The sequence below is a fragment of the Phoca vitulina genome, unplaced genomic scaffold, assembly GCF_004348235.1.
Source record: "Phoca vitulina isolate PV1807 unplaced genomic scaffold, GSC_HSeal_1.0 scaffold11, whole genome shotgun sequence".
Classification (NCBI taxonomy): domain Eukaryota; kingdom Metazoa; phylum Chordata; class Mammalia; order Carnivora; family Phocidae; genus Phoca; species Phoca vitulina.
The window spans coordinates 11,461,128-11,487,064 of record NW_022589714.1 but is presented as its reverse complement, the minus strand read 5'-3'; the positions used below and the strand labels follow the sequence as shown (position 1 = coordinate 11,487,064).

At 35.7% G+C, this 25,937-nt stretch overlaps 1 protein-coding gene across 4 annotated transcripts in view; it reads right to left on the bottom strand.

Moving 5' to 3' along the window:
* The window catches only part of PHIP (pleckstrin homology domain interacting protein), a 134,746-nt gene extending 112,238 nt beyond the window's left edge, over positions 1-22,508 (bottom strand). For 3 of the 4 annotated variants that reach the window (XM_032409409.1, XM_032409410.1, XM_032409413.1), the window contains exons 1-6: positions 22,269-22,507; positions 22,095-22,153; positions 21,931-21,960; positions 21,682-21,741; positions 7,400-7,550; positions 7,214-7,312 (exon numbers count right to left, since the gene is read on the bottom strand). In XM_032409409.1, coding sequence (XP_032265300.1) covers positions 7,214-7,312; positions 7,400-7,550; positions 21,682-21,741; positions 21,931-21,960; positions 22,095-22,153; positions 22,269-22,308 — 439 coding nt within the window. In that variant the 5' untranslated portion in view covers positions 22,309-22,507. Of the gene's footprint in view, positions 1-7,213; positions 7,313-7,399; positions 7,551-21,681; positions 21,742-21,930; positions 21,961-22,094; positions 22,154-22,268 lie in introns of all 4 variants that reach the window. The other variant, XM_032409412.1, reaches the window with a different exon arrangement.
* Positions 22,509-25,937: the final 3,429 nt, after the last annotated feature.

Here is a 25,937-nt window from a genome sequence, read left to right as displayed (position 1 = left end):
CTGAGGAATTGGGTCCATAAAGAGCAATAAAATATAATCCATCGACAGATGAATGGATAAAGAAATTGTGGTATATATATACAATGGAGTATTATGCAGTGTCAAAAAAATGAAATCTTGCCATTTGCAACAATGTGGATGGAACTAGAGGGTATTATGCTAAGCGAAGCAAGTCAATCAGAGAAAGACATTATATGATCTCAACTGATATGTGGAATTTAAGAAACAAGGTAGAGGATCATAGGGGAACAGAGGAAAAAATGATACAAGATGAAACCAGAGAGGGAGATTAACCGTAAGAGACTCTTAATCTCAGGGAACAAACTAAGGGTTGCTGGAGGGGACGGGGGTAGGAGGGATGCGGTGGCTGGGTGATGGACGCTGTGTATTGTGTAAGACTGATGAATCACAGACCTGTACCCCTGAAATAAATAATACATTATATGTTAAATAAATAAATAAATAAAAAGAATCTCTATCCTCCAGGCCCTAACAGTATCATAGAAAGAAACAAAGGTAAATAAAGATCATTCAGGGAACAGATTAAAATATAGAAGCCAAGACCAAAAAATAAAAACCTCAAAATATAGCTAAGTCAGAAATGATTAAACAACACAAATTATAAAACTATTAACACTACAAAAATGGAAGTAAATGGTAGAAGATGAGTTCTGAAAGAAAATGGTTACTGAGAAAATAATAGGTCAAAATGAATGAGTGACAAGCAGTTGCCTAACTAAAGATAAAGTATGGACTGAGTGAGGGCAAAAAAGGGACAAGACTTAACAGAATATTAAGCAAAGGATAAATGAACAGAAAAGAAACCCCAGATTATTACAACCTTATAATTTACTGAATTATGTGTCAAATGTTAAATTATATATGTTAAATCTTATGATTTATAATAATATACAATATTTCTAATGCTCATGTAAGAAATACAGTCTTATGAAGAAAAAATTAACCCTGTAACTTCCAGATCTCAGCCCAGTGCCAAATATGTTAAGAAATTACCAACTGCAGTATAAGTCAAATATTAGAAATGTGGCAAAACATAGCAGTGAAAATAAAAAGCAATAAGAACCTTCTCTTCAAAAAAGTACTAAATGAGAATTATAGGAAGGACAGAAAGTAACATTTATTGTAGTCTACTTTTGTGCCGCACTTTACTATCTTAAATATTTAAGTTTCCAAATTACCAAATATGGTAGGTATTATCCTGATTTTATAAATGAGGAAGCCGAGAAGCTAAAACATTAAATAATTTGCCTAAGGCCACACATCTCGACTAAAGCAGACTCAAGATTTATAATCTAATTTTAAATGAATCTTTGCTGCCTTTGTTCAAACTGGTTTTCTCAGAGAAAACTATAAATGTAGATGAGATCTAAGATTTCTTTTCATGTATAAGCTTCTTAGTGTCAACTGGATGCTTGTGTAGTAAGGCTACTTTTCAAGGCAAAGCTGTTTCCTTAACACATATTTTTAAGAATCAGGTTCCTCAGTACTCCTTATCCCCACCCACCAAAACTGCAGCCTTGCTACAGAAACAAGTAAAATGACAGAAGCAACAAGTAAAACAAAGGTATGAACAAACAAGATAAGATATGGAAAACCTGGAGATATAAAGTTACTTTGCTAACATGGTAAATATAGGAAAAATACAAATAGGCAATTAGCAAAAGATTGCTTTAATATATAACCTTTTCCACAAGATAAACATGCATTAAACGAATCTCCAAATTTAACCTTAAAAAACAGCTTTTTTTTTTAAAAGATTTTATTTATTTATTTGACAGAGAGATAGAAAGCACAAGTAGGCAGAGCAGCAGGCAGAGAGAGTGGGAGAGCGAGAAGCAGACTCCCAGGACCCTGGAATCACGACCTGAGCTGAAGGCAAGACGCTTAACCGACTGAGCCACCCAGGCACCCCTAAAAACAGCCTTAATGTACCTAAGTCTCTTCACCCATGTCATTTATTATTGAACTAGGGTTGTTTATCGTAGGCAAATACAGAGTAAATTAAATAGGCATAATTTGGGTAAGGAGGTTGGAAAAAGGACAATGCCTGAGATCACTATTTTTTTGAAAGTAATGTGCCTCATACACGTTCATGTATCTCTTCCATAGAAAATCAGTTAGAAGCTAGTGATAACAGATTGGTGTGATCTTTCTTTTTTTCCCCCTCATTAAAGAGGTTCTAGAGGACTGGAAAGCTTCTGAACATTTTCATTCTCCTGCCCTGAGAATGAAATTCCAGTTCAATTTTCACAATTTACATCAAGGACTAGGAGATACAAAACAGGATTTATAAGCAGACACCAAAATAAGGGTAAGAAACGCACTGAGATAAGCTCAAGGCTTGGTTCTTAAATTATGCAGGCACGAGGGGCGCCTGGGTGGCTCAGTCGTTAAGCGTCTGCCTTCGGCTCAGGTCATGATTCCAGCATCCTGGGATCGAGCCCCGCATCGGGCTCCCTGCTCATCGGGAAGCCTGCTTCTCTCCCACTCCCGCTGCTTGTGTTCCCTCTCTCGCTGTGTCTCTGTCAAATAAATAAATAAAATCTTAAAAAAAAAAAAAAAAAAATTATGCAGGCACGAGTTTTAACATGCTGAGTGTAATGAACTGATAACCCAATTCATTAATTAACCTTAATTTCTTAAAAACCAGTTTTTTGGGGGAGGGGCGCCCGGGTGGCTCAGTCAGTTGAATGTCTGCCTTCGACTCAGGTCATGATCTCAGGGTCCTGGGATTGAGTTCCTCAGCAGAGTCTGCTTCTTCCTCTCCCTCTGCCCCTCTCCTTGCTAGTGCACACGCTCTCTCTCAAATAAATTAATAAAATCTTTAAACACACACACACACACACAGTTTCTGGGGTTTGGCCTTAATTCAAAGCCATCCTTGGACCAAGTCTCTCTCTTCTTCCAACCATCTATTCCATTTTTTACTCCCTACCCATTTGTGAACTTTTCTTGTCCCACTCCAGTTCATCAATCACCAACTTCCTCTTTATTTAATATGTACTAATGCCGAGGAGTTGGGTCTATAGAGAGCAATGAAACATAATCTCTATCCTCCAGGCCCTAACAGTGATAAGGAAAAGAAAATAGTAGAAAAGGAAAAGAAATAAATAGACACAACTATGTGACAAAAGCTACAGGAGAGAGAAGTGTAAGTGGACACTGAAATTTTAAAGGATGAATAGATATTCAGCGAACAGACAAAAAAGAGACATTGCAGAAAGAAATAAAACATGTACAGAGACAAAGGGATAAAAGAGTTTAGCTGTTAAAAACTGCCAAAGAGTTGTACAAAACTAGCACAGGTACAGGTGAGGAAAAGGTGCGAAAGATGGGAAAAGGTCAGTTTTGTGAGCCACATTACACAGTTAAGACTATTTGAAGTCAGTGATAGAAAGGAGGCATGGCGTGATCATATATGCATTTTAGAACTTTCAGAGTTCTCAATTGGAAGCAATTTTGCCCCAGGGACATTTGGGTATGTCTGGAGACATTTTTTGGTGGTCACAATTGTAGGGGGCAGGAGGTGAGGAGTGCTACTAGCATTTACTGGGTATAGGCAGGGATGCTGATAAAACACCCTACAACGCACAGGACACTAGCCTACAACAAAGAATTATCTGGCCCAAAATGTAAATAGAGCTGAAGTTACGAAACCCTGATTTGGAGCTAAATCTTACCTAGGGTACTGGAATAAGGCTAGCGGCAAGGGATTAAGTAGTCTATAAATTCTAGGACAGCAGAGGTCATGTTCTTGTTTATCCTGCAACTCCAGATCCTAGCCCAGTGCCAGGTATAATACAGATTCTATATTTACTTAGTAAGTGAATTAATGATGTTAGAGCCCCAGGCAAGAAGTACCAAGACCTAAAATGTGGCTGTTGCAGTGGTAATGAAAAACAGATTCAAGAAACTAGAATAGAATACATATGCCTTATTTACTAAATGAATTTAAGATATGGATTAAGAAGTCTAACTCCCAGGCTTGGAATAACAAGTTTCAGAGGGTCAGAAATTCTATTTTACACATTTTAAAGTTTCAGACAAATGTGAGATATTCAAATTGAGAAGTACAACAGTTTGCATGTAGCCTGAAAAAATCTAAGAAAGGAAAATCCAATTTATCACCCCACTCTTCTTAAATGATTCCTCTGAGTTTAAAACAGGAAGTTCAAATTAAAAAATAAACACACCCTAAATGCAGTATGGTAACCTGGATCAGATCCTGGAACAATAAAAGGTAATTAGTGGGAAAATTTGGTGAGATATTAAAAAGGTCTGGTATTTAGTTAATAATAATGTGCCAATGTGGGTTCTATAGTTTTAAGATTGTAACATTAGGAAAAATTGCATAGAGGATATAAAGGAACTGTGAATTGTCTGTGCAACTTTTAGTAAATAATTTCTTATTCCAAAATTAAAAGTTTATTTTAAAAAACCTGTATCTCAAATGTGTCAAAATTTAAATATCTGAATCTATAGTATAAACTTTTAAATCTATAGTTTATGAAAAGCTAAAATGTTAAGAAGGTTTTTTTTTTTCTTACATCCATTGACACTTGATAGTACTATACAGACCAAGGAAAGAGCAAAGAAAATCTTTAAAGGTAGCCAGAGAGAAAACAGCAAAGAGGAATCAACAAAAGATATATATATATTTTTTTAAATCTTCTAACCCATACTCTGTGGTAACTTGAAATGACACAATGTATCACCATGCAAGCAAAAAGCTTGATGAACTTTTCTTTCCATTACCACCCTATACCCAATTTTGTAGCAATGACAAAACATTCCAGACTGTCACCAAGGGGAACCGACAAGACATGACACCAACTATGACTATATAAGTAGAGTTGTTTTGATTAGTCCAGCTTTGCTTTAGTGACTTAAAAAAAATTATATGCAAATACAAAAAAGCAGGTAAAATTGGCTTTCTAATAGTTATTTTTTTAAATATAAAGAACAAATATTTTCCTGAAAATATGAATGGAAGAAAAAAACATTTATCTTAAACCCTAGAAGTGAAATTAAGTCTTTCAAATAGGTACAAAAATAACCTACTTGGTAATTAATTCTGTTACCTAAATACACCAGTTGCATTTCTCTGCTGTGACATAAAACTCAAGATATTTTTTGCCATATTCCCTATATCCATGTCATCAATACTTACTGATCTGACCATTATGATTTAATACCAATTTTCTTGAGTAGCCAAATGCTTCTAGTTAGCTACTAAAAGCTAAACTAAGTTTATCTTATTGAAAATAAGGCATAGCAAAATGGAGTTAGTCTGGTCTAATGGCGCACTAATTGTGTAACCCTGGTCAAGATGCCGAACCTTTCAATGCCTCAATTTCCTTCTCCATAATGTAAGAATAGCTCCTCTTACAGACCATTTAAGGTTTTAAAAGAAAAAATAAATGGAAAATGCCTGGCACACAGTAATTACTCACATAGCAAAAATTAAGAGAAGTTACTGTCAATCATTCTTGTACTTTCATTGGCTACCACAGGGCTACTGGACAATGTGCTGAAAGAATAACAACACATTCCCCTTACTACATAGACCTGCAGTTTTTCAAGAGAGGATGAACTTCTCCGTGCAGGTGAAGCTCCTATAATATTTTACCTTCCCCTTCTTTAAAGAAAACTATTCTGCCCCCAGTATAATTTTCTAAGTGCAAACATAAAATATACTCTAGTGTCTCAAATCCTTTCTCGTTTTAATAGTTGTTCTTTGTATACAGATTACCTATAGATGTCATTATGTAACTAAGACACTCATATGCTGAAAAAAAAAAAAAAATCATCCATGATTGCCTGCCATACAAATATTACACAGGATACCCTTGGAAAGGTCAGAGACAAACCAGAATATGTCACAGAGACAAAAAGATGCAAATCATAAAAGAGAAGGTGATAAAGAAGATTAAGTAAGAAAATCTAGCATCTGTTCAACTGGAGTCCCAAAGGGGAGAGAAAGATGATATTTTAAAAGATAATGGCTGAGAATTTTCCAATGCCAGTAAAAGACATTACAGATTCAAGAAACCCAATGGATCTCAAACAAGATAAAAAAAAAAAACAAAAAAAACCCCACCAACACCAAGACATATCACAAACTGCAGAAAACCAGCAAGAGAGATAACCTTCCAAGCAGCAACAGATTTAAACCCACATCTACCAATAATTATATGTATAGGACAAAATGCCCTACACAATACAAAGACTGCCATACTGTATTTTTAAAAAGCCACTTCTATGCTATTTTTAAAGAGATATGGAAAATAAAAAGACAAAAAAAGGTTAAAAGTAAAACAATGAGAAAAGGTATGCTATATTAAGCAAAAGGCAAAACTGTAATGTTGATGATCAGTATAGTAACTATCCAGAAAAAGAAGAAATAAGTAGGATTTGGATAGGTGGAAGAAGGAGAATAACAATCCTAGGTAGGCAAAAGAGTGGCGGTGGGAGAAGAGGCTATGACCAAAATATGAAAGTCTCTGAAAATTAAAAGTTTAGACTGGTGCGAGAGGAAGTATGACACCATTAAAATATCTTAACCTCTTTTTACTTGAGCAGAACAACAACAGAGCAAAGGTAGAATTAAATAAGATTAATATTACAGTGTTATAAGTATGACCTGGAAGAGAAAGAGGGAGAAGACACTGAAAGCAAGAAGATTAGTTTGGAAGATGGTATAGCAATCCAGGTAAGAGAAGGGCCTGGTAGTAGAAGAGATAAAGGAATGAATCTAGGAGACATTTCAAGAGGAAGACCTATCTGCATCAGTTTTCCTTTGAAATTTTAAAGGCAAAAAAAAAGCACTGCTTTATAAAAAAAAAATAACCAAACTATTTTTGTTTTCCACCATTTTAACTAATCTGTAATACGATATACAGTCGCCCACAAAAATCAATCTAATACATTTTAGGAAACAATTTTTTGTAAAAGTAATGTATCAATGATCTAGTTAGTCTCCATTTCGTACAATATGTACAATCCATAATTACACATTATGACTTCTTCACTATTAAGATTACTGACATAGTAAAAAATATCTGATAGCTTTTTCCTCTTTGAATGCTAATGCACAGAATATGAAGTTCTTTTTAAGTAACTAAAACATTTTTATTTTCAAAAGCTCTTTACCAAGAGGATATCAACTTGGTAATGAACTCAAACAACTCACCAATGCTGGGTGGGCTACCATAGTTAATTGGTGACTCGGGTGGTCTTCCACAATGCAATGCAGCCAGAGCAGATCCTTTCCACACAACATGCTTGCAGCCTATTAAATACACATATTTTTATGGATCCAAAAATAGGACACACACACAAAAAAGAATGTCTAAATCCTAGTAGAAATTTTTCATACTTTTATTCGTGCGTAGCAAGGACTGTCTTCCAGCTCCTAATAAAGTTTGTACTCCAGGAACGCTTTGTGGAATTTCTTGTTCAAGAAGAGGTCCTAGCCGATGACATATTTGCAGCAAGTGATCAGGTGCTAAATGTCTGTAATACTTCACCTATTATGTGAAAGACATATAAAATACTTGCTAAATAAGGTGATATAGTTCTTTATAATAAATAAAATATATTTTAAAAAATAGAGTAATTTGTCCTGGCTAGTCAACATTTTATTTTACTTGGAGTAAAAGTTCATGTTTATTCTGTGCAACCACTTGACTCACAGAATAAAATAGTTATCCATTTAATTCACTGAGGAGAAAAACTGCTAAAGAATTAATGTAACTAAATATAGCCAAGTTATAAATTAGCAGATTCTAGTCAATGCAAATATTGAACAAAGAAAAAAATATACAGCATTATAACCTAAAATGATTTTGTTATAGTTTAACATTTTCATTTTCAAAAACTTCAAACAAAGAAGTCATCCAACTATAAAACATAATGAGTATTTTGGATCTTTTACATTATAAAGAATATCTCCAGAATAATTAAGGATAAAAAAAAAATCTTGATGGTTCATGTTCTCATCACAAAATTTAAAAACACTTATATAGGGGAGCCTGGGTGGCTCAGTCAGTTAAGCGGCTGCCTTCAACTCAGGTCATGATCCCAGGGTCCTGGGATCAAGCCCCACATCGGGCTCCCTGCTTGGTGAGGAGTCTGCTTCTCCCTCTCCCTCTGCCTGCTGCTCTGCCTGCTTGTGCTCTCTCTCTGTCATATAAATAAATAAAACCTTTAAAAAAAAAAAAAACCAAAACACATAGTCTCTATGAAGAATTTTGTAATTTATTCACAAAAAACCTTAGAAAGGTGAAATTCCAACTATTAATTTAAATAAGTTTAACTATAAAATAAACCTACCTACTACAAAAAGTTTTGGGCACTTTTGGAAAAACTTCAAACACGCTTAATTTATGCTAGCATTTGAAAGCAAGATATGAAATTCTAGTATTTTTATTATCCATCCTGAAATTCTTTTCAAAGAATCTAAAGAGAATTAAAGGAAAAAAGTATTTTATCGCTTTATAGTTAGATTATCAAGTTATAGGGGCGCCTGGGTGGCTCAGTTGGTTAAGCAACTGCCTTCGGCTCAGGTCATGATCCTGGAGTCCCTGGATCGAGTCCCACATCGGGCTCCCTGCTTGGCGAGGAGCCTGCTTCTCCCTCTAGCCCTCCCCCCTCTCATGTACTCTTTCTCTCTCTCATTCTCGCTCTCTCAAATAAATAAATAAATCTTTAAAAAAAAAAAAAAAGATTATCAAGTTATAAAAAATTTCTCAATATACTACCTAAATATTATAGTTCAACTGTTCTCAAAGTGAGTTCTGGGAACCCCTGGAGGTTCCTGAGGTAAAAATCATGAATAATACTAAACTGTTATTTTGCTTTTTCACTCTTTCATGAGTGAATTTTTCAGGGGGCCACCTGACATGTGATATCACAAAAGACTGAATAAGGCAGCAGATATAAGAATCTCTCTATTTAGCCAGACATTAAACGTTTCCCAAAATGTAAAACAATGCCACTCTTCATAAATTTGTTTTGTTTTGGAAAATAATTGCTACAAAAAATGTTAAGTAATGAGTTTTTTTATTTAAATAAATATTTTAAAAATGCTTTAATTTTTAAATGATAAATACAAAGCGATTATAATCCATGTAAACAAAGAAAATTCAATAATTTTTATTAATATAAAGGGGTTCTGAGGCCAAGTGTTTGAGAAGTGCTACTCAAGTTCACATAGTAATGGCAATTTTAATATGAATTCCTTATAAGATTGATTTGAGGAGGGAAGTAAAGGGTTAAATCATTTCATTCCATCTTGCAGTATCTGTTATACTCTACCGATAGAAGAACATGAAAGGTATTTTTAAAAAGTTAGCTAATATTCACCTTCTAAGCTGAAGCCAGTTAAGAGAAACCAACCTTACTTTTTATAATAATACATTCCTGTCATGGAGATAATACGAAGCCATACTGCCACACTGATAATTTAAAAAATAATAGAGTGTGGCATATAGTAGTAAGTATTACTGGAATGAATACTTTAGAAAAGATGTTCTAATACAAATTGTATTGTACAATTGTATTATGTGCCTCTGAAAAATCCTGAGATAAATCTATTTGATTTTGTTTAATGCAATTTTCCAAACTTGTGAAGCTACAGATGCCCTTTCCCCCTAATATCATCATCTTGACTCAAAACATACTCTTTCAAACACTAGTATGATTAGCTAAGCAAAAATACATTTAGAATAAATATACCAAATAAAATATACCAAAATAGAAATTTTTAAAAATATACCAAAATAGAAATTTTTAAAATTGTATTTATACTTTTCTCTAATCTTCCCTAAAATAATTTACTTAAAAATAAAATTTAAAGGAAAACATCTACAATATTTATAGGGTCCCTTCCAGTTCTAAACTGTATATAATTATTCTAATGTAATTTCTTTACATTGATCTAAATTCCTTTCAAAAATTTTACTTTAACCATAAAGTTCATTACTTATTAACTTTAGTTTTGTGATTATCCTGTTTTAGAGTCTTTTTGCAAAATACATTTCAGCTGAAAATCCTTATTGAAGAATTCAAAAATATTATGAATCCACTTTTTCAGAATCTTTCCTTGGTGATTTAGTATATTTTTCAAAATCGACTTTCACTTTAAAGTTAGAAAAGATACTTTCAGTTCTTAAAATCCTCAGGCTTTCTGGCTTATGAGACTTTATATAAGCTGATCCCTCTGCTGGAAATCTTTTCTTACCCATCCACCTCCCCATCTCATTCTCCTTCATGTCTCAGTCTATACCTCACTGCCCTCCATGACCTATTACAACACTTACACCCTTTCTTTTTGGACACTCTATCATTTCATTTCCATAGCACATTATACTCCTTCCCAAAACGTTCTTTTACCCCACTCATCAGTGCTCTGTAGTACTTTTATCATATTAGTTGCTCGTATCTAGATCTCAGTGGGAATCTAATGATAGTTACGATCCTCTTCCTCCAAAAAACACACATACATGCCCTAACTCTGTCTTGCCCTGTTTTGGAGGTTCCTAAGACCCCTGCAGTATCCTAAGATTGCCAATTTACTTGTCCATGACCTATATTAGAAGACATGGGATTAGATCTTGTTTACCTGTCGACCCAGTACCTAATGTAGTACTTGTAGTTAAGTGTTTGTTAGATAAGTGAACACATGACAATATGCATGCAGTAACTACTGACTCTTCCTTTTCTATCTAGCCATTAAATGGTGAAGTCTTAAGGTCTAGGATCCCAGAGCTCAGTTCCACACTTTATTTCTTCTCACTCAATACTCTTTCCTTGAACTTATTATACCAATGATTCCCAAATTTGTATCTATAGTCTACACCTGCATATCAAACTTCCTTAAGACATCTCTCTTTGGAGTCCCAAAACCTCAACTCAACATATGCAAAAATGAACTCATGATCCTCATGTCAACACCCCCCCTCCCAAAATGTTTCCTACCTTGACAAACAACACCATCCATCCAGCCTCAAACTAAGAAGTCACATTTTTTTTATACTGCCTATTCCTCCCTTCCACCTCATTCTTAACACCCAAGTAGTCACCAAGTTCAACTGATTTTCTCTTCCTATTCTTAAACTCTATCTCCATAACAATGACCCAATTTCAAATCATCTTTGCAATAAACTCCCATCTTTCCCACATCCACTCATGCCTCCTACACCTCATTCTATTCTATAATCTCTTCTATTCCAAATCTGTTCTCTATATTGCAATCATAATGCTCTTTCTAAAACCTTTATCTGGTCAAGTCATCCCTACTTAAAACACTTCAGAGACTTTCCTTGCTCTTTGGCCATCCAACTCCTTAACATGGATCTACAAATCCTGAAAGGCACGTATGGTCCACTCATATTTCTTTGCTCCATATGGCACATTCCCAACCCTACACGCTCCAGCCCCCACTTTCCACATTTAGACATTGGTCTTCCTTCAGGTTACCTGTACTCTCTCCTGTTAGGCTTTTCCCATGTGGCACACTCCACATTTCCCCACATCTCCTTGCCCAAACAACTCTTCTATGTGCTTCAGATCTTCCCTCCAATGTAACCTCCTTTGTTTCCCTTTACTTTACCAGTCTAAGTGTATTATCTTGGCTGCATGCTCTTGGTGACTTTTCCTTATCATGTACCAGTCTATGATTACACATTTAAAAATTCAATAATTTAATGCTTTTCTTCTCAACTTCACCATTAACTAGAAGAGATTAAGGACCATGTCTTTTTTTGATTCTAGCTGCATCACATACATACATTCATATACACACCCACCTATCCACCCACCCATCCACCCAATACGCACTTTTAAAAAAAACAATGACAACTTTCTTTTACTACCTTTTTAAAACATTTTTCTTAATGAATATTAATCCAGGTCACTATGGTCAATAAAATGTAAAGGCAAAAATTTTAAGAAATTAATACGGTTCAAAAAAATTAAAATGTTCATTTATGGCTATACATATATGGTTTTTAATTTCCAAAGGAGTAAACACTGTATCTTTAATAATAACTTAAGATTTTTAGTTTAAATGGACTTTATTTTATTTATTTATACTAATAAATAACTAAAAGGAAATGAAAATTAAAAGGGAAATCAGAAGTGATACTGTAATAAAATCCTTTATCCAAAACATCTGAAATCTGGATTCTCAGTAACTGTTTGTACACTATCATTTGGAAAAACAAAACAACATTCTCGATTCTAATATACTGATTACTTTCCACGACCAGTGCTGCTTTAAATTTCTTAAGATATTCAACACATAAAAAGTATGACCAAATTATAAAGTTAACTATGATAAATCTTAACAACACTATCATAGCTAACACATATTGACTGCACTCTAAATGCTAAGCCTTGTGGTAAGTGTAGTAAGTTATACATATAAAAGTTCAGCTCATTATTTTAACAACCCTAAGAGATTTGAACTATTATTTCCATTAATAAATTACTGTACAGTAAGATAAAACAAGGTTCCCAAGATCACACACATTTAGTGGATGGTGGAGATAAGACTCAAACCAAGACAGTGTAACTCCAGCCCTCATTCACACTGCCCGTAGTACCTATTGCCTCAAATATATATATATTATTTCAAAATTGAAGTAAACTAAAAAAAGACATTTTGAATAGTTTTCAACACAGACATTAAAGTGAGACAAAAAGAAACATTCTGAAGTTCACTTTCACTATTAAGCAAACTAGCACAAAAGCACAAATTCCTATAGGTAAAGGATACCTATAGGTAAACTAAGGATAGAAAATAAAACTACAATAATAGGGTGACAATCCTAAATATTCTCTCCCACAATGGCTAAAGGAAATCAGTGTGATCAACCCTACTTTTCTCAGTATTTCTAAGATTAAAATTTTAAACTCTTAAAGTCAGAAGGTATAAACAGATTAAACAACGAAGGGATTAATACCATAAAATTCATGATTACTATTCTTAAAAAATAAGAATGCATTATTTATCAGCTGTGCTCCATTTTTTAAATTTTCATAAACATTTCATCTTCTCTGCCACTCAAGATACAAGAGCCTGCTTTATGGATGCAAACTCTGATGCCATAGCAAGGAAGGAACAAGAAAAGACTGAGCTCTTTTGAGTAGTTTATTTTCCTGCATCTTTAGTTAAAACAATCTGCTTCTGCTTGCTATGCTACTTCATATAAACAGCGGTTCTTCCCAGCCAAGAAAATTTTGCCACTGTCAATGGAAATTATCGTTAAAAGGTAAATTTTATCAGTGGGAAGAAAATATAAAAAATCTGGAAGCCACTGCATTCTACCAGACATACTGTCATTAAGAACTCTACTCAATTTTTAAAGAAAAGGTCAGTAGTTTGAGAGCTCTAAAGTCAAACAGTCTAGGTTTAATCTTGCTGAGTGCAGGGAAAACATTTACTCTACTACTCAATGTCCTCATCTACAAGACTGAGACTGCCAAGTCACCACCTTGGGGGGTACTCATAGTAGGTAACATACGATTGGCGGTCACTTTAATTACACTCCATATTACATACTACGTGTTGCTCTTTCATGTTGAAAATCTTTCTAGACCTACACAGGGAAAAAACATTTTGGAAATCTTTTTAAGGACCTTTCCAAAATGAGGTTAGAGCAATGTAATTCATTAAACTACCTGATTTACCTGTACGATCTAGAAAAGCCAGTCCTTTCAGCATATAATTAAGAAGTCCCTATGAAAATAAGATCCACCAAATATCTGGCACTACTATGTCCTGAACACCTGATTGGTTCTAAAAATGTCAGTTTTTCACATCTGTTTTCTAAATTTTTTCAGATCTGAAAGGCTAGTTACTTCTGCTCTCCACTATAGCTCTGAGTTCTAAAAAGTCAGCTTAATGGAATAGTTATTTTTACAACTATCCTAACATATAAACAAAATCACAAACTTAAAAAACCCTATTTGCTATTAGTCATTTCTAAGCCTATTTTTAAAACCAGATCTCAAATTCTCAAAACTTTCAACTTGTAATTATAAATCGGTTATCATCATTACAAAGTATACGTTAAATTACATCTACAATCTTTAAAAGCAAGTTTACATTTTCTGGGCATTTTTAAAAAAACTTTAATAGCTTTCCACATAGAAAAATTATGCAATACTTACTTTGTGCCAAGTATTCTCAAAATTTATCTTCACTAGCAAATAAGTATTTTTCCCATTTCACAAGTAAAGAAAACTGAAGTCCAAAGGTTACAGGTTCTCCGAAGTCATACATTTAAAAAGTAGGAGAAATTAGTATTCAAGCCCAGGTGTCATGATTCCAAGATTACTGTTATTTTCATTACATTACAATTTCCTTCTCAAAACTTTAGTCCCTACCCCACTGTCACGCAAGTCTTAAAATTACAAACTTAATAGGACCTACATAACCATTTTTCAAGTCAACAACCTCTAATCTAACTATTCTCAGAAGGACTCGTACATGCCTACGACTTCTTTGTAATTAAAAGTATAATAAAATTAATACAGAATCTTATTAAGTGTCAAAATTAATCTTGGTAGTCTATTTATTCTTAATTGTCAATAAACATGCTTGAAAGACTGTCGTCTATTCACAATTTAGTCAACCACCTAAGAATTCATTTAGATAATAATTCAGCTAGTATTATCAATACAAATGTGTCTTTTAAAGAATATACACAGTGCTCTTCCAGATTTTATTCATCACAACCTGACTATATTTTGCTAAAAAAAAAAAAAAGGCACCTGGGTGGCTCAGTGGGTTAAGCATCTGTCTTCAGCTGGGGGTCGGGCTCCCTGCTCAGCAGAGGGCCTGCTTCTCCCTCTCCCTCTGCCCCTCCCCCCACTCGTGCTCTCTTGCTTGCTCTCTATCTCAAATAAAATCTTTAAAAAAAAAAACAAAAACCCACTTTATTCCAAATTTAGGTTTCCACAAACCACAAAAGATACTCTATAAAAATTAATTTAAAACACTATAAAATAACAAAATTTAACTTTTTAAAACACATTCTGAAGTTTTGTTTTTAAATCAAATCATACTTTCTTAGCAAAATTTGTGCAGTAAGAAATCCTCTTTAAAACATTTACTAAAATATAAAATTCAAATATGAGATTCTGTTGGCAAAATTATTGTCTATCAATTTAAAGATGGAAAATTCTTAAACTGTTTATTCTTAAAATGCCAATATAAATACTCTTAAGAGAACGACCAGTTTCATTTTTAGTAATGTTTCGGTTTCAAACACTGCACTCGAAATAACTAATACCACACATACAATGGCAGTGAAGTTGTTTTTAAAAATGAGTATTTCTCCAAGTTGCTTAGAATTTACTATTTCCTCACCCAAAATCGAAACCACAATCAAATGACACAAGGTAAGTATTTCTTGCATTTATACTATAACCTCTGCCAAGAGAGGCTATGTGCCTGTTCTCTATCCCTGAGAAAGACCAAATGGGTCATGCTGCCATGACCATAGGCCATCTGGAGTCTTAGAATACACGGATTCTTTACCTGCTTCCTTGGCAGTAGGCTGCCATTATCCATGCTACCATAAATAACCCAAGTTTTATACTACAAATCTCATTCCTTTTACAATTTGGTTTTAACTTAAGCAGGAGGTGCATTAGATCATGTTGCTAACTACATTTTCTTAGTATCAAAAAATTCTCCTCCAACCAACCATCCTTTTCCTTATCTGTAATCCTTGAGCTCAAATAGGCTGCTTCTGTGTATGTAAGGCAAATAAAGCTGGACCTGCTTCACACTTGATGACTGCCTTCTCTGTAGTGACCAAAGATTCTCACTTACATATTTCACTCTTCTATATCATAACTTTGATTTTTTAGCACACTGAATTCTCAAATTCCATAGAGAAAAGAAGTATTATCATTTTCTCCAATCTAAATACTTAAATTTTCTATATTCCATATGCTCAGTAACATATATTTATTCATTCCAAAATTATTAATTTTCACAAATTACTCATAATTGTACCCATGTCTTCTCACAAAATAAAAACTGATCTTTACACATTTTAAATTTATTTCTAAAATTTTAAATTTGGTTCCTATTATATTACAGCCTCTATTACTTTTAGATGCAATTACAAAAGCAACTTAAGTATCTTAAAAGAAAAATACACTCAAAATGAAAAAACAAAAAACAAAAAAGAAAAATACTCATTTTAATACCCGACTTTCTTGAATTCAATTAAAGTTCATCAAAATGAATACACTTAGTACACTGTTAACTTCCGCTTTGCTTAGTATTACAGATACTTTCCTGTGAATTCAGAAATGTAAACAATAAAATGAACCTGTCTAGTATTTCCTGTCCAGAACAAGTTGTCTAGGATACAATTTTATTTGTTAAAATTCTGTCGTGACATTATAGATAACTACAAAATTTGGGAAAAAGAAAAACGACTTCAGTAGACTAGAGAAGGAGTTTCTAGATTAAAAAAACCAAAAACTTGTGGTCTGACAAATTTTGAGTGGATTAAAAAATTGGCATTCACAGGATTTATTTAACCTAGTCCTCACTTAAAGATTAATTCAAAAAGTTTGTATTAAGCTGTTTAGAATATACATTTTTAAGCCAGACTGACAAAACATCTCCTCTCTGACAATTTCAAAAATACAAACTATCGTGAGGAGTTTAAAATTACACAAATCTCTGAACAGAAGGAGACAGAAGCAACAGCCAAGCTCCATTCACATATTCCTAAATGTCATCTGATTACCAAAAGATACAAAACCTTCATATATTCTCTAATCAATTTTGGATATTTCAACCACCCAAACATTTCTTAATGTTAATTGGTCCACAAAAACAGTCATAGAATCACTATACAGACCACCAAAACTTTTCTAGAATTCTATCCACAATGCTTTAAAAATTATTTATTTTTGGTATTATACTTTTTTCTTTACATCTTAGGCTTACTTATTTCATCTTGGATCTACAACATAATTATACTGACAGTATCTTCTGAAAGTTTAAAGCAGTCTTTTTTACAGTGTAGCTGCTATGTTCAGAAAATTATGCACACTTGTTTCTGGAATAAAACTGTTTTTCTTAAACTTTCATGCATTAATAAAGCAATAACTGGAAACTACTACCATGACTAAAGTTCTGATAATAGCAACACAAACCCTTACATAGTGCTTCTGAAGTGCCAGTTATCACTCACAGAATCCTACAAAATAGGCGCTATTATTAGCCCATTTTACAGACTGGGGAACAGACTTCAGCAGTACTATTCTGCCTCAAAACAGTCATATAAAATACTATTGTGTAGTTGGGGATGGGATAATCCAACTCCCCCTTATGTTCAAAGCCACTTTACAATTATTCAGGAGTATAAAGAATTTAACAGGTACTTATTCCATTTAAAAATCTTTGTAAATGCCTCAAACTTCTGTAATAATGGCATATACCAATAGAACAACTGTATGGGTAAGAAAAGATGAAGTTTTGCCCATTTCAGCCCTTTAGCATGTAACATTTCCCTAACACATAATGTATTGTTCATTATAAGGATTACTGAGATATTAAAGCCCTTAGAGACTACCAAGCTGAGCTTACCATTTTACTGATACTCTATTAAAAAAGGAAACGGTAACTGTATTAGGCACATTCACTTCATTATTTGTCACCCCCCACTCCCAAAATTATACCGGTTAGGTTTTAAAAACACCGTATTATCTTTAATATAGGACAGCAACACCTCATTCAAAAACGTGTTTTTTCCACTAAAACTTGTCCCCTAACTTTCACATTAATCAGCATACTCTAAATACATGCACACTTAAGATATACTTAAGTATATCCTATTCATGGTTCTTATTCTCTGAATTTAAGCCCAGCAATAATTTATGAAAACTAGTACTTAAACCATGGAGAAAAACATACTAATTACAGAATAAAGAGATAGTCTACAATGTGGTTAGTGTCTCAAAAATATTCATCTATCTCTAAGAAGATATGATATTACAACCTAAGAATGGCACTATAAAAAGCATTTATACAATTTTCTACTCTGCATGTTTTCTCCATATCTATTTTTTTGTGTTTTGAATAATCAACAACAAAATGAAAGAGTTGAGTTTTTAGAGACAATTTTTCACTATTTCTAGTTCAAAATCAGGTTTTCAGATTAGAAAAATTTTAATTCACTTATTTTACAAATGAGATAACTCGGGCCCAGAGAAATTCCATGACTTGCTTGAGGTAACCTGCAGGTTTGACTGTTGGCAGGGCTAAAAATCACAATCCCTATCTCCTGACTCCCAGTCCTTCACTTGAACAGAAAGATTTCTAATAAGTGGAATGATTTTAAGAAAACCAAATACTGCTACAAAAATTAAAATAAGAATTACATCATTTTAACAGATTAGCAAACATGAACCCAGTTCAAAAAAAAAAAAAAAAAAAAAAGCCCTGTAAGAAATGTAATCAGAATTCTAAATTTGGTAAAAATGTTTAAAAATTCTGCCTCATAAGCACGCAATCACCACTAAGTAAGCTGACAACTAGATAGCAAAACCAACTAATAACCACTACTCAATAATAAACCAACCAATTCCACTATCAAACAGAAATAAATGACAAAGCTTTCTCTTTGGTCCAAAAATTAGTCGAGTTTTCCTGTTCTAAACAAAGTTTGCCACCAATGCATGGCTCCTTTTAAAAAATTAGAATTCTAATGAAAGCTTATAATATGTCCTGTTTTAAAATCAACCTATATTTAAAAATGTAAAATCTGATTAAACATACACCATAAAAAAGAAGAAAACCACTCAACTTCCTATCAAATTCTACTGATGGTTAAAAATGTTTTAAATCTTTAGATGGTAATATAACCATGTTTTATCATAACTTTTTCAATCACACCTGAAATAAGCACATCTTTTTTTTTTAGCTGTAAACCTTTAAAACTACTCTTAAAACTCTACTTTCCTCTTGATCAAAACTCAATCACTGTGATTTTATTTGTAGGCTGAGTACAAACACTGATCTATGCTTGTTTTTAACCTCCCAAGTACAAATATTATACACCATCTTAAATAGATGTAATTTGAGGTTTTTCGAGAAATGTCAATCTGATATATAAATTCTTCCATTTAAAATATTATTCAATTTATCAGTTAATGTAGCAACAAATTTCCAGGTATAGGTAGACACTACTGAAACCACAAACAATAGTTATTTTCGTTTAACTCATCAAAATAAACTTAAAACCAATGTTAAGTAAATTCAAGTTCAACTGAAGGCAACTTAAATGTTTTCTAGGTCATAAGAATGAATTAATAGAGAACACTATACAAGAGATTTTGCATGTGCTTACCTAGACATAAAATTTCAAGATCCTACTATTAAACAAAAATGTGCTCAGATACCTAGTGTTCCAAAATGTTTGATTCTCAAAAAGTCAAACAAAATTAAACCAAATACCCACACACCTAGATATATAGTTTGATGGATATAAAAGTACTCCAAAAGGTGTCTTGTATCCAGTAGATACAGATTGACTAATATGCTAAATGAATAAAAAGAGAAAATGAACCAGAGAACTCCAAATTTTAACGAGAATTCTTAACCGTCTCATGAGTACGCCAACACGACTATTCTGGTAAGAAGGTGAAAACACTCCAAACAAGAAAATCCACTTCCATGCAAAATAAGTGGATTTTGAAAACATAACAACACTAATGAAGACACCACTTATTGTCCCAATTCTGATAAAGAGACAGGGAATATAAATTCATTTTATTAATATCTGAGAGATAAGAAATCCTCCCCCCCAAATTAAAAATGAACATTGGTACCCCGGTTTTTACTAGAGAAAACAAAATGATATTCTTACAAGCATCAGACGTTCCCATAATTTGGAAAGACACCATCAGCTGTTTCATTTTTAAAAATATATTATTACTAAGAGTTTCCAAGGTAAGAAAACACAGCAATCTTCAGTGACAGGGGTTTGTGGGTTTTTATGAGATGCAAGGATGAGTTTTGTTAAAAAGAAATGCAAAAAAACAGTTTTATAAAATCTGCCCGATTCTTAAAAACAGAATATTATAATCTCTTTAATTTTTTTTCAAATAAAGAAGGCGTGGAATCCACTTAGGGATTTTGTCAAATATTTACGCCCCCCCCAAATCATTCACTGTAGCAAAGTATTAAATGAAACTAGCCTCAATTACTACTTGAAAACTAACAAAGTTGTAAACATCACTGTTAGGTTTCCATTAAATTTCCTAAACGTAGGTTTCCCTCATTTCAACATCTGTGGGAACTTAACAACCTAGAGTAAATCATAAGAGATTTAGATCCAAAAGTTAGATGTTCTACATCCAAATGAAAACAAAACCCATCAAAATCACGTCATGCCTTCACCTCACAGACATTCAATTCTGAAGTAGCTGAAACTTCCTAATCATTTCACAAGCCTTCATGAAGTAACATCACTCGTTATAACTACCTCAAAACATCAGTTCTGAATCAGTTGCACTGCACAGATTAAGCCCCCCTACCCCCCCCGCCCCCGGTCCCCTGGCCGTGCGACTGCTCTAACTGCCCAACACACACATATTCATACAAACAACCTAAATCAGTTTGGGAGACAGAATATGGAAAATATAACCACCGAATACAAATACGTTACTTTTCCAGTCACAATACTTAATAGGTCCACTTTCAGAAGACACTTTTTAGAAATTACTAAACATATTCACTTTGAAAACCCACAAAATTAAGAAACCGGTATTTTTCATGCTATTAAACATAATATATCCCAATATAAGCTGCAAAACTTTTACTTGCCAGATTCCGTACCACAATAAATATAAGGGTAAAAATCAAAACTTTTCAGTGGCCTCCAGTAATAGTTTTTAACTGAAAAAGCGGCATAATAACACAAGAATTAGCAAAATTAGAAAAAGTCTGTTAAACTTCTGGCTTTTAGAGTGTTACAGGCTTTTGCACTTCTGCGAATGTGTTTTGGTAAAAGCAAGATGAGCCTCTGGCCAACTGAAACCCTCAAACAAAAACCGTAGCTCTGAATTTAAAGAAAGCAAAAGAATCGAGAGAGAAAAAAAATAACGCCTTGCTACGGTTCCGCTGCGGCTGAATAGCCTGCTTGTGAAATGCTAATGCCACTTCGGAGCAGTTAGTCACCAGCTATTGTGTGGGGCAGGAGAAAGCCGAGCCGACCGCGCGTGCAGAGCGAGCGAGAGAGCGAGCGAGCAAGCGCGCCCTCCTCCCTCGCGCCGCTCCCGCTGCCGCCGCCTCGCGCGCGCCCCCGCGCCCGCACGGACGCGCGCGCCGGCCCCTCCTCCTCCGGCCTTGCACTGCACAACACTCATGACGTATCTTTATTTCTAGCACATTAACAAAATATCACAAATAAATTGTCGGCAGCCCCTGCGGCCTCGGGGTGCGGGTCCCCCCGACCACTGCCCCCCGAAGCCCCCGCGACGGCCTCCCAACCCTCCCCGTGGCCTTTGGAGCTTTCACGCTCTGGGGCCAAGTTTTTGTCTCTGTAAAAAATTGCGGGAAATTCAATTTTTATTCGACTCGGGGAAAAGTTTCTTTGCTCCGCGACGTGAATGTCTCACCAGATTCTGGTAGGTCCTGGGATGCTCCTTCCCGGTCCAGTCGGTGCGGCGGGGCAGCAGCTGCGGGGAGAGGACGCCCCGTGAGCCCGGCCCCCAGCCCCGGCCCGCCCGCTCCCCTCCCCCGCCCGCCCCGCTTCCCGGCGGGGACCCCAAGCCCCGCGCCCCGCGCCCCAGCGGCGGCGGTGGCGGCGGCGCGGCCCAGGAGCGGCCGCGCGGCGGCGAGACGCGCCGGGCCGCCGCCGCCCTTACCTCCTTCTCGGCCACCTCGCGGATCAGCACCTGCAACAACAAAGCGGGGAAAGCTGAGCCCCGCGCCCCGGGCCGCAGCCCCGCCGCCGCCGCCGCCGCCGCCGCCCTCCCCCACGCCCGCGAGCGGCGAGCGCCGGCTTGGCCCGCGCCGCGCGCCGCCGTACCTGAGCCGCCTGCTGACAGGGTCCATCTTCCAGGAACCGGGCGATGAGGAAGTAGAGCTCTGCGCGGGAGAGGGGGACGGGGAGACACACAGGCTTAGCGGCCGGGCGGCGGGGGGCGGGGGACCGCGGGCGGAATCGCCCGGTGCCAGCGGCCCCAGCAGCCCCCCGACTTACCCGATCGCAGCTCCGAGAGGCCTTTCCTCTCACAAGACATGTTTATGGGTCACTTCAGGGCCGCCGGCGGGACACCCCGCCGCCGAGGGGAAGCGGGGATGGTGCCGCCGCCTGCCCTATAGCTGTCACTGTGTGTTCACGAGCCCAGCCTCGGCTCCACCATTCAAGCAACGGCGGCGGAGGCGGAGGAGGAGGAGGAGGAAACAACAACTCTCAGGCAGCGGCTACGGCCGCCGCCGCCTCCGCCGCGGATCCCTCCGCCGCAGAAAGGAGTCCGCCGCCTTCGCGGCCCGGGCTTGGCCCCGTCCTCGGCCCGCGCCCCCGCCCCCCGGCGCAAAAAAGGAGTGCCTTCGACCCCGAGCCCCAGGGCCCCCACACCCAGTGTGGCGAGACCCCTGCCCCCTCCTCCCCGGCCAAAGGTGCGATTTATTTATTTATTTCCAGTCGGAGAAGATGTCGGAGCCGGAGCCGCCGGTTGGCTGAAAGGCGCTTTCTCTGTGGAGGCCGACCGCGGGAGGGAGGGGGCCGGGGATGGCTCCGCGGAGGGATCTGACGCACACGAAGCCGCAGCACAGGCTCTATTCAGCGGCGCTGGCTGGGGCTGAGATGGAAGTTAGTTTCTATGTAGCAGAAATGGGAAACAAATGAAGCAAAACTGCCCAAAGAGGGGAAATGCCCCGAGGATGGGTCTCACTCACACGCGCGCACACAGACACACACGCAGAGAGCCCTCTCGCGCCGGGCAAACTCGGGATCGCGCTACCCGGCCCGAGTTGAATGATAGTGTTTGGTTTCTGTCTCTTGCCATGTGCATGTGTATAAATGCTGCGGATTGGCATCTGTGTAAGTCTTGTCCTGCGTTATTTCTGCAGCCTATGCAAAGTGTTGTGTAATTTATTGGAGTGCCGTATATTGCAATAGAGGTTCGGCTCTTTTTGTTAAGCACTTGGCGTTTGCAAGCCCGTTATTTGCTGAAGCCACCTCTGCATATATCTTTTATTATTGCCATTGCCTTAAGCATTTTACATTTAAAGATGTTTTTTATTGTTGTACGGGCAAAGCGAACTCCTGATCTGTACTTCAGATACTCTTTTTCCTGGTTACAAAAAGGCTAGTGATGGCTAATTAGGGATTTGGGATTAAAGAACCTTAAAGCTTTTTTAAGTGTTTACAAGAAGGAATAATGTAAACCTGAGAGAAAGGAAAGAACGCTAATATTTATCTCTAACTGATCTGGAGGTAATTTACTCACAGATCAATAACCCACCGAGGGATATTGAAAGAGTATACTACAGTTTAGCCAAGGTGATTAGTGATTAAATAATTTAAATTATCTGTGTATCTTACAGTTGACTTCGTCATGCTAATTAATGGCTTCTAATTTGAGGTGTAAACCATTCTTGTTTACAGTTAATCACGGGAAGACTTCTTGAAAACTGACGAAAAGAGAAAAAATTAATCTTTCGTAAATTAGTACGTAATTACCGGTTTTATATGCTAAATCATACATCTGTGTTTTGCTGATGAGGGTAAGGGCCTTGTTTTTTAAAAAACGAATATGGGTGAAATTAATGGAAACAATGGAAAAAGCCGTTTGTTAGAAAACAAGGACACCAAGTGATATTTATCTCCAGATGATTTAAGCACTTTTCAAAAAGACTTGATAGTTGATTTTTTTTTAAGGATTGCATTTTAAAAGGAATTAGGATAGTCGTTCTTTGTTAACATTTAACAAAAGATTCTCCTTTAAAATTTTAGATAATAAACTGTATTTTATGTATCTGGTCTAAAAAGGTTATTTGTGGGTAAAGGACCAACAAGCTGTATTATGGCTTTCTAGATTGTTTCCTCAAGCCTTGTTCCCTCCTAGCTCCTTACATTACTAGTGAGAAATACTTGCTGCAGCTGCCTCGGGTTGCACTGCAAGACTGCACTGGTGTGATGCCCTATACTAAATATCCAGAAATCATCCTACATGTGAGAAAAAAAAAAAAAAAGCCTAAACCTCTTTGGAATGATAGGATGTAAAAATTGCCTTTTAGAACAATCTTACTCACAATAAAAAAGAGAAGTTACCATGACTTGTCCTATTGGAGCCTGGTTATCAGAGTACTGTTATTTATTGAAATGGCTATCCTTCAAATACTGAAAATATTTGCATTTTTAAGGACATTTAATTCCATTCTATCTATTATAGGTAAGTAGCTTGCTTCTGGATAGTTAGGTTTGAAGGGCAGACATTTAATATGCCTTTTTGCAATTCTCTTTATTTCTATGACTGCTGCTTTCTATTTTAACTTTTAAAAAAGTCTTATATTCTTCAAATAATTATGATATTTTACATTATCATGATGGTCTTCATATAAACAGATTATAGGAACTAAAAATTATAGTAATAATCTTGTGGTTTTGAAATATTTGCATTAGTCTGATTCTTACTAATAGATGTTTTATCCTTGCAAAGGAAAATAAACCAAATTATGACATGGAATATAAAATACTCTGGGTAAAGTTTTCCATATATGTCTTGTGAGTGTTATGTAAACATGGAAAACTAGTATGATTATCTCATGTATGCTTTTCATTTAGAAGCCACGAAAACTTTTCCAAAGTTGATAGCAGTACTTAGCTGCTAAAAAATTTTTAAGGAAAATTTCCCTTCTGAGTTTTCTGAATATAATGCTCTTGTCATTTTGACTAACCTTTGACAATGTTTAGAGTTTCTTTTTCAAAGACCTAATTTGAAGATAGTTGTAACTTTGCCTTTGAATTAATTTATTACTATCAATCCGCTATAAGAAAATGTAGGTTACTGGCTAAAAATTAAAACTTCTCTTCAACCAAATAAAGTATTTGTTTTTAACAATAGATGTTAATTGAACTTTTCTGAGTCCTTCAAATGTAACAAATAAAATACTCCCTTATATGATTTTAATTTCTTTAAACATGAAACACATTTCTGGATTCTGACATCATCAATTAACTATAAGGTTTATATTAAGTCATTTATTGTGCATATGTATGCAGAAAGTCTGTACATACTGAATAGAAAGAAAATTTTACCTTGAAGCCTATATTTTAGTTCCCAAGGCCATGGCACTTGTAGTTCTTTTCTCAGTGTTAACTCTTTCGCATATAAGGATAGCTCAGATTCCATCTATACCCCTTTTTGTTTGATTATTTTAACTTTTTCATGGACTTCAAAAATAAAATGTCAATTTAAAAAGATTTCCATGCCTTTTATATAACAAGGCTAACAAAAACAGTAAAGGTTTGAAAAGCTAACAACAAATATTTTTATATAATATAGTCTCTTTAGGGGAATTACAAACTTTTCTTGAAATGTAGAAGTTTCTGTAAAATTCACTTCTTTTCACTCGGCATCACATGAAACAAGGTTAACACTTAACAAAAAGTTTGTCTTGATCCTGATAAGCTATTATTCCAATGAAATAATCAAATGCTGCCATTTAAGTCCTTCCTGGAACAAGATGGGATAATATTTATAAATGAAAAGATCTGACTACATTTATGAAATTTGGTTTCTCTCCACTAGGATGATGAAATAATATATAACTCCAAAAAAACCTCTGCAAATACAACTTTTAAAACTATATATTAAGTCTTGTTTTTATTTTGGTATTATTCTTTTTATTTTTTATAGTAAAA